The 17,987-nt window shown below is 30.8% G+C and overlaps 3 protein-coding genes across 3 annotated transcripts; 1 reads left to right on the top strand and 2 right to left on the bottom strand.

Annotated features, from left to right (window-relative positions):
• The first annotated feature begins 923 nt into the window (after nucleotides 1–923).
• On the top strand, nucleotides 924–2,450 carry Acat1 (Acetyl-CoA acetyltransferase 1). Its single transcript, XM_065507131.1, has one exon. The coding sequence runs from the start codon at nucleotides 1,011–1,013 to the stop codon at nucleotides 2,247–2,249; it is 1,239 nt and encodes a 412-aa protein (XP_065363203.1). The 5' UTR covers nucleotides 924–1,010; the 3' UTR covers nucleotides 2,250–2,450.
• Nucleotides 2,451–2,783: 333 nt separating this feature from the next.
• On the bottom strand, nucleotides 2,784–5,837 carry LOC135958347 (uncharacterized). Its single transcript, XM_065509252.1, has 3 exons — nucleotides 4,998–5,837; nucleotides 4,039–4,909; nucleotides 2,784–2,788 (listed from the first exon to the last, which is right to left on the bottom strand). Exons 1-3 carry the CDS (start codon nucleotides 5,835–5,837, stop codon nucleotides 2,784–2,786), a joined length of 1,716 nt encoding a protein of 571 aa, XP_065365324.1.
• A 2,332-nt stretch (nucleotides 5,838–8,169) lies between these two features.
• LOC135958346 (uncharacterized) lies at nucleotides 8,170–10,273 on the bottom strand. Its single transcript, XM_065509251.1, has 3 exons — nucleotides 9,434–10,273; nucleotides 8,449–9,318; nucleotides 8,170–8,220 (listed from the first exon to the last, which is right to left on the bottom strand). The coding sequence occupies exons 1-3, from the start codon at nucleotides 10,271–10,273 to the stop codon at nucleotides 8,170–8,172; spliced, it is 1,761 nt and encodes a 586-aa protein (XP_065365323.1).
• Nucleotides 10,274–17,987: the final 7,714 nt, after the last annotated feature.

The following is a 17,987-nucleotide window of genomic DNA, read 5'->3' as shown; positions in this document are numbered from 1 at the left end:
AGCCATAACCTACGAAAGTCAGAATTTTTTTTAAATTTAATTTTTTCCCTAATTTTATCTCGCCATTTATTGGTTTTGTTTTACATTTAACATACACATATATACCATAAACCTGCTATTAAGAAACAAATTATTATGCGAAACCACATTTCGATATGCCCTAGTGGAAATTATCCACAATTTTTATTTTATCTTTCAACAGTATTTTTCTTGCACCAATTTTAATTTTAGATCATAAAATAATGTACAAAACTAAATGTAAATTTTTATTCAAATAATTGTATTTGTTCACTACTTGAAAACTACTGTAGCTAGTTAGCTTAAATAGTTAGAATATTTTGAGAGTTGTTCTTTGTTGTTAACAAATTATATTTTTTAAAATACCAACAATTTGTAATAAAATATTGATATAGATTTTGCAATAGAAATAAAAAATATGTAAGACACAAATAATTCTCACAGTATATTTACTTTTAATAATTATTATTTTGTTAATATACATTTTTTAATAATTAAGTTTTCAAAAATTTTCTTTGTAACGATTTGTTTATTTACATAGGAAGTGTTTGTTATTAATATTTAATTAAGTACCACAATATGAAATCCATCATTTTGACATTTCCCACCTGTTGGAAATTTTAGCAATCACGAAAACTAAATTTGTTTGCTTAAAGCCGGCCTTAAATATGTGTAAAACACATAATTTTATTAATAACATAATTCATTCATAATATGATACTTGTTGGAGATGATATAAAATTTTTAATTTTACTATTATTTAAGAGCATTTTATGAATTTTACAATATTTGTAAGCAACAGCTGTTTGTTGTTGTTTTGTTTTTTGCGACTGATTTTGTGGAATCTATGATGTTATGCAATTTGACAGCTCTGCGGGAAGAAAATACCGTGTGGAATATATCAATTTAGTTCGTTTTTTTCCATTCAACTGATAGGGTTGCTTATTGCTTGTGATAAAGTAAAGTAAATTTTCCACAACTACAAAGTCAAGATGGCTGCATTTTTGAAGGCTTCCAGATTAATGGGTTCTTTTGGTCAGACCCGTTTCTTCAGCTCAAAAATCAATGAAGTGGTAATTGTGTCCGCTGCCCGTACTCCAATGGGCAGTTTCCAATCACAATTGGCTCCCCTTTCTGCCACGCAATTGGGTGCTGTGGCTATTGAAGCAGCTGTACAAAGAGCTGGCATTAGCAAGGAAGATGTCCAAGAAGTTTATATGGGCAATGTAGTGTCGGCCGGTTTGGGTCAAGCTCCCGCCAGACAAGCTGCCATATTCGCTGGTTTGCCTAAGAATGTCTGTTGCACAACCATCAATAAGGTATGTTCATCTGGCATGAAAGCCGCCATGATTGCCAGCCAGTCTTTGATGTTGGGGCAAGCTGATATTGTTGTAGCCGGTGGCATGGAATCCATGTCCAATGTTCCATACTACTTGAAACGTGGCCAAACTCCTTATGGCGGTGTTAACCTCATCGATGGTATTGTTTTCGATGGTTTATGGGACGTTTACAATAAATTCCACATGGGAAACTGTGCTGAAAATACTGCCAAGAAAATGGGCATCACCCGTCAAGATCAGGATGATTTCGCCATCACCTCCTATAAGCGCTCTGCCAAGGCCTGGGCTGATAAGGTCTTCGAAGCTGAAATTGCCCCTGTAACCATTCAACAAAAGCGCAAAGCCGACATCATTGTTGCCGAAGATGAAGAATACAGACGTGTCAATTTCGACAAGTTCGGCAAACTAGCAACTGTTTTCCAAAGAGAAAATGGCACTGTAACAGCTGGCAATGCCTCAACCTTAAACGATGGCGGTGCAGCTTTGGTTCTAATGACTGCCGACAAAGCATCCCAAATGAACATGAAACCTTTGGCTCGTGTTGTGGCTTTCCAAGATGCTGAAACTGATCCAATTGATTTCCCCATTGCTCCAGCATTGGCTATTCCCAGATTATTGGAGAAGGCTGGCATTAAGAAAGACGATGTTGCCATGTGGGAAATCAATGAAGCTTTCTCATTGGTCGTTGTAGCCAACATGCGTAAAATGGATGTTGATCCCAGCAAAATAAACGTGCATGGTGGTGCTGTCTCTCTAGGCCATCCCATTGGTATGTCTGGTGCTCGTTTGATTACTCATTTGTCTCATGCTCTTAAGACCGGAGAATACGGTTGTGCTTCTATTTGCAATGGTGGTGGCGGTGCCTCATCAATTTTGGTACAGAAATTGTAAATTAAAACAAAAAAACTAATCAGGCGATGATGACTTTTCAAAAGTGCCTTTAAACCAGTCTTGCATTTAAATTGTATATCTATTTTTATATAAAATTTATTATTAATTATGTAATCATCTACTATGTTGATCGTATGTTTTCTATGTTCTATTTTTTTAATACAATGTATTTAAATAAATTTAAGCATAAATATTTCAAAATTGTTGTGTTCTTATTTATTCCTTTTTTAGTTTATCAAACGTTTTTAGAATTTTTAATTGTTTTCTAAAAATTTGCAGTATTATGCTAATCAAACAAGTTTTTTGCCAAGGGCATGTGTTATTTATTTAAATTTATACCTATTATAATTAAAATATGTACCTATAATGTATGGTAAGATAGTTGAAAAGCTACTTTTTATACCTACTTGTTTGCAAAATTTCTCTTGTTTGTTTTTGTATTTTTGTAATATATTTTCGATGCCCGGTAAAATTGTATGAGTTTTATTAAAGACAATTAAATTTTCGTAACAGTACAGTGCAGTTTTATAGCAGTTAAACTAAAAATTTAAAAGAAAAAGAAATTACAAACAAATTATGTTTTCCTCTCAAAAAACCCCAAAAATAATAGTATTTACTCCTTAAATTGCCCTAAAATACTAGTATTTCCAGTTCTTTTTGAGTAAGTAACGTTATAATACTATGTATTTTAGTACTTTTTTGAAAAACTTAGTATTTCAGTTCTTTTTTAAAATTAGTATTTTAATAAATTTGCACGCCAATCTCCAAATAAAATGTACACAGAGTAGGGTATTACAGTGTATTTAACATTTATAATAGTAAACAAAAAATATATAGCATATCTTAAGGTATTAATTAAACATTTATATTTAGCGTGTCTACAGTTCATTTAACAATGTTCGTCTGTTCGAAATCAGCTTTTTGAAGTCCCTAAATATATACAAATAAATATACCAGCAAAATTATTCCATAAATGGCAGAGTTATGGGCGCGAAAATCAAATTGAATGCCAATCAATGACTTGATTCATAAATCAGAAAAAAACATGACTTTTTCATAAAAAATTCAATTTTCACCAAAAAATCAACAATTTTTAGTTTTTCAAACAAAATAGTTTTCATTTTTATTTATTTGCATACTCAAGTCTGAACTGGTTATTATTCTAAAAAGATATTACAATATATTTTTATAGATTTATGTATTTCTGAATATAACAATTACTTGTATAGAGATATCAACAAAATCACATACATTTCGTCACCTAAAATGCAAAATAACATAACAAAAATACCAAAATCGGTTGTTTGATATATAATGATTAATAAGTTAAGAAATGATAAAAAAGCTAAATTTTAATTTGGAAATTTGATTGTCATTCTGTTTAATGATAAAATGGGTGAAATTAAGTGGTTTTTTGCCCATCACTTTAAACCTTTTTGAAATGATGTTACGTTATTTTGCTTTTTATGTGACGATTTGTTATTGTTTCCAAACTGAAATCATTTAAAAGATCGATTTTTAGATTTAAATTATAACATTAAATTAATAAAATTTGTACATTTAATATTATTTACTTATATTTAATACATATGTATTGGAACTAATAATTTACATACGAATTAATGCTACTTAATATGCATTATGTATCATTAATTTTAATATATCTAATTCAAAAAAACCTTCTGCATCCATACATATTTTCGAGATAAAAGCTCAAGTCCAAAAATTATTATTGATATTAAATGCAAAAGAACTATGAGAAATAAAAAACCAGACAATTGCTTCAAACTAATCATTAAAGCATCTTCGTAGACGGTAGAGGAACGTTTTGTGGTAACTTGGTAATACAAATTTGTCCATTCTCTCCATTTATTTAAGAGCCCAGCTTGATGAAAATGTAAAATATAATAATCAAAGCGACGACTTAAATATGAATGTTTGGATAAGTAGAAACCAATTTGTTGATCCTTAACATTAATGGCTAAAATCTGAAGGGCTTCTCCAACGGTCATTTGTTCTCGCACATAGCGAATGGCGAATTCGACAATAGACATGGCCACTAAACTTTCGTTACGATAACGATCCATATAACTCAATGGATATATTTCGTCTGTGGTATTGATCGTAATTAATGGTAGCGATTTGTCTTCAATTTCCGGAACATAGAGTAAAAATTCTTTAGTCAATTCAGTGGACACTGCTTTGTAACCAGCGGTCACTAAAGCATTTAATGTAATCGGTGCAGCTTGATAGAAATTTGTTCGGAAAAGAAGGAAAAGCAACGACTCATAGATAGAACGTAGTATGAATGAACTTAATAATACTGTTGTAAAATGTATTCTCTTCGACGATCTCCTGGGTACCTTTGTTGTTGGCATACCAATAATAATTTCAAATATTTGAAAACTTGGCACTTTAATTCTTCTGTTTTTAAAACAGTTAATTCCTGCAAGTAAGCCATAAAAGGTTATCATCAAAATCCAAGTGGTTTTATCAAATGGAAATGTTAATATGCTCATGGATATATGTTGGACTTGTTTGCGTATGTTTATAGCGGCAATTGGTATATAGTAGGTGACATAGGTGGGTGTGGCAATTTTATCTGTACCTGCTGTACGTCGAAAATAACCCATAGTAATGTTAGTTTGAAGGCGTTTTAACTGAAAAACAATGATAAAAATATTTATAAGATTCAACTTTATCTTATGTATAACATTTACATAAGACAAAATTATCTTTTACACTTACCTTTGTCAAGGGACCAGGCTCATTAGTTTTGTTTTTATGATACGTATCCGAAGAAATCCAATCAATGTCCAGAGAAAAATTCATATGCTGACTAATTGCAATCATTGTAACAATTTCAAAACCAGATACTGAAATATTTGGATATTTTTTATTTGTTGCATTTATAACAAATGGTGGCGTTTCCCAGGTGCTCAATTTCAGGGGACACCTTTGAAAATCTCTCAACTTATCTGGAAACATTATATTGTTTACAAAACGACCACTTTTAAATTGATTAATCAGCGTCGGTTCAGTTTGAAAGCAATTGTGTTCCACAAAAGGAAAATAGGTATAAATTAGTAGTTCGCCATATAAATTTTGCACCATAATATTGCAATGTATCCAATAATTATCGAAACAATATTTGAAAATTCTCTGCATTTCATTTACAGCTACATTATCCGGTATTTGTAGAAAAATAAAATAATATTCCAGACCATCAGAGTTACGATTATATTCGGCTAGATCGGCTTTCTCGAGACTTTCATAAGAATCTATCATAATCAGATTGCAATAACGTTCTCCGGGCACAACTAAACGTTCAGTTTTGTGGTCTAGAACAACAAGTTGAACCGCTATAAAACTCCAAGTTAGAAATAATTTACCCATTAAATCGTGCAACCAAAATTCAATTGGACCTTTATCGGATGATATTGTAATGACAAAAGCATTTGTGATGTTGGCAAATACATGTTGTACAACAAATCTCAAAGCATTTGCTACATTTGAATTTATTTCCTCTGGCTGTATTATAGTTTCGATACGCCGTAAATATGCGTCTTGAAATGCCGAAACGTTCATGTTGATAAGTACTTTGAGAACAAATTAATTTGGTTTTTATACCTAAATATACTTAGTACTTGACATTTAAAAATAAGCGAAGAAGTATTGGTTAATTAGTGATTTATTTAAGTATTTACTTAAGCAATGCCTTAATATATGTATATTTGCTAATGTATAAATTAAAGATGGGGGTATTTTTGTTTTCTTATACCCTTTGTCGTATAACAATTTGCTAGTTTTACCCTACACCCCCTAGTGGGGTGGGTATGCGTTTGTGCGGTGTTTGTAATGCCCAAAAATATTAGTCTAACACCCACCTTAAGGTATACCTATCATCCGTCCGTCTGGCTGGCTGTCCATGTAAACTTTGTGCGCAAAGTACAGGTCACAATTTTGAAGATATTTAGATAAAATTTGGTACATAAAATTTTTTCGACCAAGGACGAAGTCTAACTGACTGAAATCGGTCCATAGGAAATAGGTGAAAACCTAGCCCACATATAAATGTACTCCCGAAATTGGACTTCATCGGTCATATCGCTCCAAATAAGTTTTATATATATGGAAGTCATGTCTCCTAATTGTATCGCTCCATAATTAGTCATAGCTCCCATATAAGACCCGCTTCCGAAAATCACTTTAACGTGCATAAATCCCCTAAAAATGTTGATATACACATAAAATAACATTCATATAGACATAAATCACGCGATCTAATTTCGTTGTAATCGGTCCATAATTAATCATAGCTCCATACAATCTTCCAAAAATCATTCAAATAAAAAATTATTGAACATTTTAAAAGAAACATGTTTTTGCTCATTTGCTTAGTGTAGGGTATTAATTGGTCGAGCTTGATCGACATTACTTTCTTACTTGTTTATTACTGATTCATGGCGACGATGCATTGGACCAATTAAAAAATCATTCGTCACCACTCGGTTGGTGGTGAAGAGGGATGGCTTCATACATTTTTGTGTAAAAATTATAAGAAGTGGTCGTAGAGCATTGAAATTTGACACCGAAAATTATATGGACTAAATTAAGAAAAAAAATTAAATTTATCCAAATCGTCCACGCCCACTGTCCATACAATCCAAATCGATTTTTCGCATAAAATTGTTTATATCCAATTTGGTACATACCTTTTTTGAAACAAAAAAAGCACGCATGCTAGGTTTTATTAAAATCGGCCATGCCCACCGTATACCGCCCAAAAAATTTAATTTTACCCAAAATCGTCCACGCCCACTGCCCATACAATTCAAATACATTTTTTCGAATAAAATTGTTGATATCCAAGCAATAGACTAGAAATTTGGTACATAAATTTTTTGAAACAAAAAAAGAACGCATGCCGAGTTTCAATAAAATCGGTCACGCGCACCCACGAAACCCGTACATAGATAAGATTTTTTTGATATTTCGTTTATTATTCGACAAAAAATGTTAAGTTTTCATCCTCTTTCGAAAACTTCTGAGAACTAATTTTTGCATGGACTTTACTTAAATTTTTTAAAATTAAAATACAATTTTTCTAAAAACTATAAATTCACATTCCATCTTTAAACATTTCTCTACAAAATTGATTGGTCGAAAAATAGGGTTTTTGACACAAAAATCCCTCTGTGTGTGTCGTGCTGGAATCTCCAACCTATAGGAATATTTTCCTTTGCATAGTATATTTTATAATATGAATTGGCCATACCTTGCCCTGAGAAACCGCCCACACCATAACATTGCCACCGTCACACTTGTCTGTCTTTTTTGTGTACTTGGGGTCCAGTCTCTTTCGATTCGGCCGTCTTAAATTGTATTTAGATTCATTAGAAAAGAGTACACTATTTCATTTCTGTCTCGAATTGTATACGATCAGTATAGGTTTTTTTTCGAAATAAAAAATATTCGCGTGGTGATAGCAACCAAACCAGTTTGAGAACTAATTTTAAAATTTAGATTATTGATAATCTCCCGGGGAGTCGCTTTTGGGAATTTCTTAAACTCTCTGGCTATAAAATTATCTTGTTACCGCTAAGCTATCGTTACAGAAATAACCGCAATAACCCTAGAAATTCCAAAAATAAATTATCAAAATAAAATAAATATTGAAATAACAGTAAGACATCTTTCTTTTTGTTAAACTTAAAAACGATGAAATTTACTACATTTTAATAGAAAACCTAGTAAATTTGATTATATCTTAGAAATTTGCATTCATATTTGTTAGTTTTCAAAAAAGTTTCGATTGTATTGTCAGTCACTGTATATAAAGTAACTACTCAGGATGAGGGGTATATACATAACAAAATACACATTAAACATTTGTAAAGCAATTAACTTTTATTAAACATTATTTATTGAGATTACCATTATCTTTAAGAACAACACTATGTTTGTTGTTCTTAAAATTGAAATAGTTTTAAGTACTACAATTTTATTTTAAGTAAATTAAACGTTTCTTTGACTTTTTACAATTCTTTTTTATAAATTTAGTTCTTTTACAATTGCCAAAAATTACTTTCAGCCATTTAATTCTATGCGTAAGTAATTCAAGTAAAAATAGCACAAACGATACAAAATATAAAAATAACATAACGAGAAAAAAGCCAATCAATTGATTTAAATTAACCATTAAAACGGTTTCCTTGGAAGTTGCTGCATCCTTTTGCTTAGAGATTTGATATTCGAAATTCGACCATTCTTTCCATTTCAGCAGGAGACCGGCTTGTTGAAACCTCAAAATATATCTGTTGAAACGATCAACCAAATACGAGTGTTTTGCCAAATAGAAACCGATTTGTTGATCATTAACATTAATGGGTAAAACCTGCAAAACATCGCCCACCGATAACAATTGATAAGCGTAATAAAGAGCGAAATCATAATTCGATATAGCAGCATAATTCTGATCACGAAAAAGTTCCAAATAATACAACGGATACATTTCATTGGCACTATATATGGTAATTATGGGCAATGATTTGTCTTGAACTTGTGGAACGTTAGCTATAAAATTTAAAGACATTTCGTTGCAAACTGCCTTGTAACCTTCGGCCACTAGATCTTCTAGCGAACGGGGTGGGGATTTATAGAAGTGAGTACGAAAGAGATAGAATAGCAGTGACTGGTAGACGGAACGTAAAAAGAATGAACTTAATAGTGCTGTCATAAAATGTATTCTTTTTGATGATACTTTAGGGACACTTTTAACCGACATTCCCATAAGAATTTCATAAATTTGAAAATTATTCACTCTCCGCCTGTCCACATTTAAATTGTTCAGTATAATGATTAAACCATAAAATATCAAGGTCAAGGTCCAGGTTATGCTATCGAATGGAAATGTAAAAATGCTCAACGATTCGTATTTACTTTGTTTGCGTAGAATTACAGCCACCAACGGCAAGTAATAAGTGACATAACTGGATGTAGCAATTTTATCCCGCTTGGCTGTACGTCGAAAGTAGCCCACGGTCATGTTGGTTTCAAGATTTTTTAACTGTAGAGTAAAACAATAAAATTAAAATATTAATTATGCCTAAAAATCTCTTTATCCTAGAATTTTATGAGTGCTAAAAATATATAACTTGACTTTATTATATAAAATCACTCACCATTTTCATCGGCACCGACTCTGGCGTACGATTTTGTTGATATGTATCGATTGATATCACATTAATATCAAGTGTAAAATTCATTTCACGACTTATGGCAATCATTATAAATATTTCAAAACCCGAAATCTTACGATTCGGTATAAAGCCATTTGTTCTATTCATAACAAATGGTGGTACTATCCAGGTGGTTAATTTCAGAGAACACATGTGTAAATTCTTCAATTTATCGGGAAACATTACAGCATTTAAAAAACGTTCACCATTGAATTTATTAATAATTTCCGGCTGGGTTTGAAAACATTGTTGGTCCTTAAAGGGAAAGTAAGTGTAAATTAAGACTTCGCCATTGTTATACTGCACCATGACATTGCAATGTAACCAAAAGTTATTAAAACAATATTTAAAAATATTTTCCATTTCCATGGGTATGAATTCATCCAAGGTTTGCAGGAAAATAAAATAATACTCCAGACTATCAAAATTTCGATTGTATTTCGCTATAGATGTCTTCTCCAGATTTTTAAATGAATCAATCATGATCACATTACAATAACGTTTTCCCGGTAAATCAATGCGATTTGTCTTGTTATCCAGAACTACTAGTTGAATCGCCATAAAACCGGAAGTTACAAATAATTTAGCCATTATATCGTGTAGCCAAAATTGTATGGGTCCTTTGTCGGATGATATTGTAATAACGAGGGCATTTGTGATGTTGGCAAATACATTTTGCATGACAAATCTTAAAGCGTTTACTACCGTCAAATTTATTTCATCTGGCTGCATTATAGTCTCAATACGCCGTAAATATGCGTCTTCAAATAACGAAATGTTCATGTTGAAACGGACAGAAACTGACAATAACATAAATATTTCATATTCTTAGGTTTAAATAGTTGAAAGGTTTATGAGTGCAATTAGTATGATTTATTATTTAATTACTGACCAATTAATTTGTGTCAATTTCAGTAAGCTTAGTGAAGAAATTAATTTTAATATTAAACACATCATATTAATCTTATACATAGATATAAATGTTTGGTTAACGATTCGAAACGATTTAAAGGTAACGGTAATGCTAATTTGGATTACTTCCGTAAAGGTATTTGGTCTTATTTAGGTAAAGGCATTTAATAATTTAATGATAACGGTAATTTCTGTCTGAAAATTTGAAGAAAATCGAATAGCGTTTAGAGGATGAACATTTTATTTGAGGCGCAGATTCTGCTCAACAATTTAGGGGGGAGGTGTACTTATATAAATTAAAATTTATTTTACAGTTTTCTTTTTTCCTTTTTTATAATAAAACATAAAATTTCATGCATATCTCAAATCTAAAATTGTTTTCGATTGTAATAAATGCTAAATGAGAATTTAAAATGCTATTTTTAAAAGTTGTACCTATTTTGTATTAGCGTTAGGGTACCGATTTGAATTTGGCGTATTTAGAGGAAATTTAGTTTTTGTTAAAATTATTTCTTAAAAATACATTTCTAGTTTAATTGTTCGTAATTCTATATTTCTAGGACTTTTATATCTGGTATCAAAACTGTTTAATACATTTTTTTTTATTTTTATACCCTTCACCATGAGTGGCAAGGGTATATATAATTTTGTCATTCCGTTTGTAATTTTTATATTTATCATTTGCGACCCCACAAAGTATATATATTCTGGATCGTTATAGATAGCGAAGTCGATATAGCCATGTCCGTCTGTCCGTTGTATATTGAAATCAACTTTCCGTAGCCTCCAAATATCTTACATACATGATTCATATATAAATATATCGAGAAATCTTCCGGCTCGGTTGCTATTTAAAATCGACAAAATCCCGGAAAAAACCGGGACAAACTCGATTTTTGGCCCATTTTTGATCTACAGTGGTGGCCACCAATTTAAGACAAATACTTGAATTTTTTTCATCAACTGAATTTTAAGTGCGATAGAGCCAAAATAAAAGGACCTCTAAGGATATAAATGTATTCTTAATGTTTCTAGTTTCTGAAAAATGTTTGGAAAAATCGGTAAAACATATATGGACAAAGATATGTGGAAATACGTTGACCCACCATAGCGAACATCCGCTGTTAATAACATGATATGACCGAAACTAATGGAACTAAAAATACGAAATTTGGTCCGAATATTTTATAATAATAAAAATATAATGATATAAATGTGAGAAAATATGTTTATTTAAAAAAAAATTTTTTTGGTCAAGTTGTAGAAAAATTTTATGTGTTCATGGTGAATATGTATGAATTGACACAGTCGAATAAAACACACTTGTGTGTTAAAACAGTCCTCATGCATACATATTTGTGGAAATATTTGAAAAAATAATTGACAATCACGTGGAATTTAGCAAACAATTTTTGTCTTAAATTCCTGGCCACCACTGTATATCTGGATTACTAAGTCATTAATATAGACAATATGGATATCTAGTGATAGATTTTTCAAAGTCCATTGAAACGATGTATATAAGGCTATAGTTGGACCTACAATGGATCAAAATCGGGAAAAATAGTTTTTAACCCAAATTTATTTTTAAAAAATATTTTTTTTTTTCATAAATTTTTCAAAAAAATTTAGAAAAATTTTTAAAAAAAAATTGAAAAAACTTATTCAAATAAATTAAAAAACAATTTGGAAAAAAAATTTGTAAAGCAATTACAAAAAAAAAATTTTAATTTTGTTTACCAAAAATATTTAAAAAAAATTATTTCAAAGTGTAATTTGGTGAAGGGTATATAAGATTCGGCACAACCGAATATAGCTCTCTTACTTATAGCTCCTTTACCCATAGAGAACATAGAGCGAAAACTCGAAAAAAACTCAAACAAAAAAATTACTCAAAAATGTTACACATACGAGTGTTGTTTTTGTTTTCACATAGTTTTTTTTACTAATACATTCGCACCACATAGGTTTTTGACAACTGAGTTAGGTCTTTGACGTGAGAGTTTCCGCTCTATGTCTATTATCTATGCCTTCACCTTCTTGAGAAGGGTATATACATATAAGTTTGTCATTCCGTTTGTAATTTCTACATTTTTCATTTCCGACCCTATTAACTATATATATTCTGGATCCTTATAGATAGCGGAGTCGATTAAGCCATGTCCGTCTGTATATACGTCTGTCTGTCCGTATGTCTGTTGAAATCAACTTTCCGAAGCCCCCAAATAACTTACATACACGATTCATACATCAATATCTCCGGAAATCTTCAGGCTCGGTTGCTATTGCTATCGAGAAAATTGGTCCCCAATGGCTGAGATATAAGGAAAAAACCAGGACAACCTCGATTTTTTACCTATATCTGGATTACTAAGTCCCCTTTTACAATGCAGAAATTGAAAGGCAGACATTTTTCTCATTCTCTTTTGAACTAACCTAAACCTGTGTAATACACACTCTACCTCTTCTCAACCCCTCGCCCGTCTGTCTGCCTTTCAGTTTCTGCATTGTAAAAGGGGACTAAGTCAATAATATAGACAATATGGATATCTAATGATAGATATTTCAAAGACCTTTGCAATGACGTATATAAGACCATAGTAAGTTGGACCTACAATGGGTCAGAAAAAAAATTGAAAAACAAAAAAAATTTAATATTTAAAAAAAAAAATTAAAAAAACAATTCGAAAATTTTTTTTCCAAACTGTGGAAAAAAAAAATTGTTTACCTAAAAATATTTCAAATTTTTATTTTGAAGTATAATTTGGTGAAGGGTATATATAAGATTCGGCACAACCGAATGTAGCTTACTTGTTTTTTATTCTATTGGACACTTACTATAAAACAAATTATTCGTCGATTTCAATAATGATACACATTTTACATAAGAATAGTATATTTCAGTTTGGATGTGAGCAGTTCGCGTGAGTTATAATCAAGTTTTACAGAACTATACACATCTCTTCCTTTGTGAACAAAATGTTGCATACTTAAATACTTATATTAAACTTTGTTTGTAAATATTTATTTATAATAAATGTCTATAAATATTGATATCATTTAATAAGGTGGTAATTTGTCGACTAATTGAAATGTATGTATAAATTCAAACCATGTTAAAATGTTGGTAAACATTAGGTTTTGTAAATAAAATACAGACACGACTCTTTCCTACGAGAAATTTGTGACAATCTCCAGACAAACTACATGTACTACAAAAAATTACGAATAGTGATCGGTAAAAAAGAACTGAATAATAGAAATAAACAATTTATTTTCAAGCTGAAATAACTAACCAACACTGAACAACTTAATTAAGATTGGATGTTAGACCGGTTAAATGCCATCAAAATTATTTTAATAGAGCTCTTCCAATAATAACGTTATCTTAAAGCGGACCAGTCATATAAATTGTTAGAACTATGACCAGTCCCGGTCCAATAACAACTTGATCTTAAAACGAACCAGTCCTTCATATAAAATGTTAGGACTATGACCAGTCTCTAACACTAATTTTGTTAAGGGTTCATTGATAAAATATCGGTATTAAGTTTATTAATACAACTGGATCTGTAATTGTTACTGTTGGAAGTAATATCCAGTATAAGTACCAATTAACGCTCTATTTCTATATCTCAAACGAAACCTTAGTTTCGCTCAGTTCTGAGTTGTTCACTTTCATGTTGCACCTTAGCACACCAGATCTAAACTACTGGTGTACCTTTATAATTATTAATCACAGTTACACTTTTATTCAATATTCTCAGAATTTTAAATTCGAACTTAAATATATTTTTACTCGAATTAACAAAAATAATACACTTAGGCCGGGTAACTTATCAAAATTTTAAACACAGTTCAAATGTACATATATTTGTCATACAAATTAAATAAATTTTAATAAGTTACCCCGCCTTATAGAAATAATTAGATATTTTTGTTTATTGAAATAATCACGTGCAGTTTAATGTTTAAATCTTTATAATTATTCAACTTTTTTTAAAAGTTGTTGCAACCACTTTAATTTTTTCGACAATAACTCAAGTGCGAACAATACAATAGATATTAAATGTAAGAATAACATCAAAAACAAAAAGCCATTTAACTGATTTAGATTTACCATCAGCGTATTTTCATCAGCAGTAGAGGAATCGCCTCGAGTAACATGATACTCATAATTAGTCCATTCCCTCCATTTAATCAACAGTCCCGACTGATGTAAACGAATGATGGCAAGATCGAAAATATCACTAAAGTACGAATGTTTTGGTAAATAGAAACAAATTTGCTGATCGTTGACATTCATGTGTAAAATATAAAGTGCTTCTCCCTCGGCCATTTCTTCGTGAACATAACATATGGCGAACTCGACTATAGACATGGCAGCTAAACTCTCATTACGATACAACTCCAAATATCGTAATGGATACATTTCGCTTGTGTTATTAATCACTATTAAGGGCAGGCTTTTATCCTCGATTTGTGGAACAAAGAGTAAAAATCGCAAAGTCAATTCAGTGGAAACGGCTTTATAACCATCCTCCACAAGACCTTCCAAAGTCAGGGGAGTAGCTTGGTAGAAATTTGTACGGAATATATAGAAAAGTAATGACTGGTAGACGGAACGTAGAATAAATGAACTTAAAATGGTTGTCATAAAACGTATTCTAGTCGAATTCCATTTGGGTACGTTATTTAGTGGTATTCCAAGAATAACCTCAAATATTTCAAAAATACCACAAGTTTTTCTCTTATTTTGGAAAATATTGAAAATTCCGATAATGGTATAAACGACAAGTATTAAAATCCAAGTAGTTTTATCGAATGGAATTGTTAGTATACCCATGGATATATGCTGTGCCTGCTTACGTAGTACTATAGCTGCTAGTGGTATGTAATAGGTAACAAAAGTAGGCGTGGCAATTTGATCCCTTTCAACGGTATGCCGGAAATAGCCCATGGTAATGTTGGTCTCATAATTTTTCAACTGTAATTAGATATATTCTATAAGTATGTCTATTTATAAAAACACAAAACTCCGATTGGTGTAAATATACTAACCTTTGTCAATGGCGCAGCCTCAGGAGATACATTCCTGCCATACGTTTCAATTCCCAGCCACTCAACATCCAAAGTAAAATTCATATTCATGCTAATTGTAATCATTATAAATATTTCGATACCCGATACATCAATATTGGGAAATATTTTATTGGTTTTGTTTATGACAAAAGGTGGTGTTTCCCAGGTGCTTAATTTCAAAGGACAACCCTGCAAGTTAAGGAGCTTATTCGGAAACATCATGTCGTTTTCAAATCTATCTCCAATAAAACGATTAATCAATTCCGGTTTTGTTTGAAAGCAGTTGTTTTCCTTAAATGGAAAATAAGTGTAAATTAACACTTCACCTTTTGAATTCTGCACCATTATGTTGCAATTTATCCAATAGTTGTCAAAAGAGTATCTGAAAATCATTTCCATTTCTTTTTCGAACAGTTTGTCTCGTGTTTGTAGAAAAATGTAATAGTATTCCAAACTATCGGAATTACGATTGTATTCAGCAATTTTAGTCTTTTTCAGACTCTCAAACGAATCTGTCATAATCATATTGCAGTAACGTATTCCGGGCACATCTAAATCTCTGATTTTAGAGTCCATAACCACTAGCTGTACCGCCATTAAACCCCAAGTTGCAAATAATTTGCTCATTGTATCGTGTAGCCAAAATTCTACGGGACCGCCAGATGTCGAAAGTGTAAACACAAACGTATTGGCGATGTTAGCAAATACATTTTGTATGACAAATCTCAGGGCATTTGCTACGTGCAAATTAATTTCTTCCGATTGCGGAATTGTGCTAATACGATCCAAGTACGCGTCTTGAAAAGCCGTCAAGTTCATGTTGTTAGACGAAGAGTATCTGGTCTCATTCTCAAATATAATTGTCGTTTATATGGGTAAATACATACATTCATACATACATAGAAAAACAGTTGAAATTATTACTTAATTAGTGTCTAATTCGAATGTTTTGTTAAGCATTGCTAAAATTAATATTTGTTAAAGTCCTTAACTTTGTATGGTGGTTGGAAAAAAGGAACTTGCTAAGCTAATGTAAGTCATTAACATACATACATTTGCTAGTATTTGCTTTGATTTATTGATTAAAATATGCATATATGTATGTTTGTACATATGTTAAGGTCATTTGTTATATTAGAAGAAAGTTTTTTAGTTTATATAAAGGAGTTAGACAGAACTATAATATTTATGGTATTCACAGTTTAGCTGTGGTAATAGGGTTTGTGATGTACTAAACTGTTTAACTATATTAAAACTAGTGTTTATAAAAAAACGACTTTTTAAAAAACCGGTTTGTCGGTTAACCGAAAATTGGCCTTTTTTAGAAAACCGGTTTTCGGTTAATCGACTTCGAAGAAACCAATTTAACAGGTTAACCGATATTATGTAGAAAACAATAAATATCCAATAAATTTTTAGTAGTCAGGAATAAAGTGCTAAGACCATTTTATTTAGTAAAAATGATTATCTCAGTCAAATGAAATTGAGTATAAATATTAGGGTGGATCGATTTTTTTCACTAAAAATCGTATAGCAGAAACGCATTCTAAGAAATTTTTCCCAAGAAACCATACGTCTAAATTAAATTCTATCTTGTGCATTTCGTCTTTTACCTAATGATATTTCAGTATTATTTTTTTTTAATGAAAGACGAAATGCGCAAGACAGGATTTGATTTGACTTATAAGATGCAAACGCACTTCTTCTTAGCTGTGATTATGTATCATTATAAATCATACCAAATAAGTAATTAAATTACATTAACAGATTTCCAAAATATTTAAAATCAAGGATTTCAGAACGTTTTTGGTCTCTCCTGTAATATTTCTGAAAGGGAACATTTGTACACGAAGCTAACGAAATGATAAATAAAGTAACATTTTAAGAACAAAACACTCTAATGAAGTCAAATTTATTGAAAGTAGGTAGGTATGAACATCAAATTCAATTTAACGTTTGGTAAAATCACCACTAAGTTTTTAATGAATCATTGGTAAGATTTAGCCTAAACTTTTAGAATTATGCGGAATTAAATTTTTTATAGTTTCATTGTGTGAAAAAGTTTTTAGGGAAACACATCGTCCTCTACTAATTAAAATCATTGTAATTATTAAGAAAAAAATATTTAATATTTTTAGTTAAACAAAATTTATTTTTTTTCCAGTTATTTTTTTTTAATTTTTTGAAAAATTTTTTTTTTCGAATTGCTTTTTATTTTTTTAATATATAGCAAAAAAATTTTGGCGAAAAAATAAATTCTGTTTAAAAAATATTTTTTTCCGATTTTGACCCATTGCAGGTCCAACTTATATATTGTTGTTGCAAAGGTCTTTGAAATATCTATCATTAGATATGCATATTGTCTATATTAATGACTTAGTAATCCAGATATACATAGATCAAAAATAGGTCAAAAATCGATGTTTCTCGATCCCGAAGAATTCCGAAGATATTGATGTATGAATCGTGTATGTAAGTTATTTGGGGACTTCGAAAAGGAAGG

The sequence above is a fragment of the Calliphora vicina genome, chromosome 4 (genome assembly GCF_958450345.1).
Source record: "Calliphora vicina chromosome 4, idCalVici1.1, whole genome shotgun sequence".
NCBI lineage: Eukaryota > Metazoa > Arthropoda > Insecta > Diptera > Calliphoridae > Calliphora > Calliphora vicina.
The sequence above is the reverse complement of the archived record's forward strand: the minus strand, read 5'-3'. Positions and strand labels throughout refer to the sequence as shown.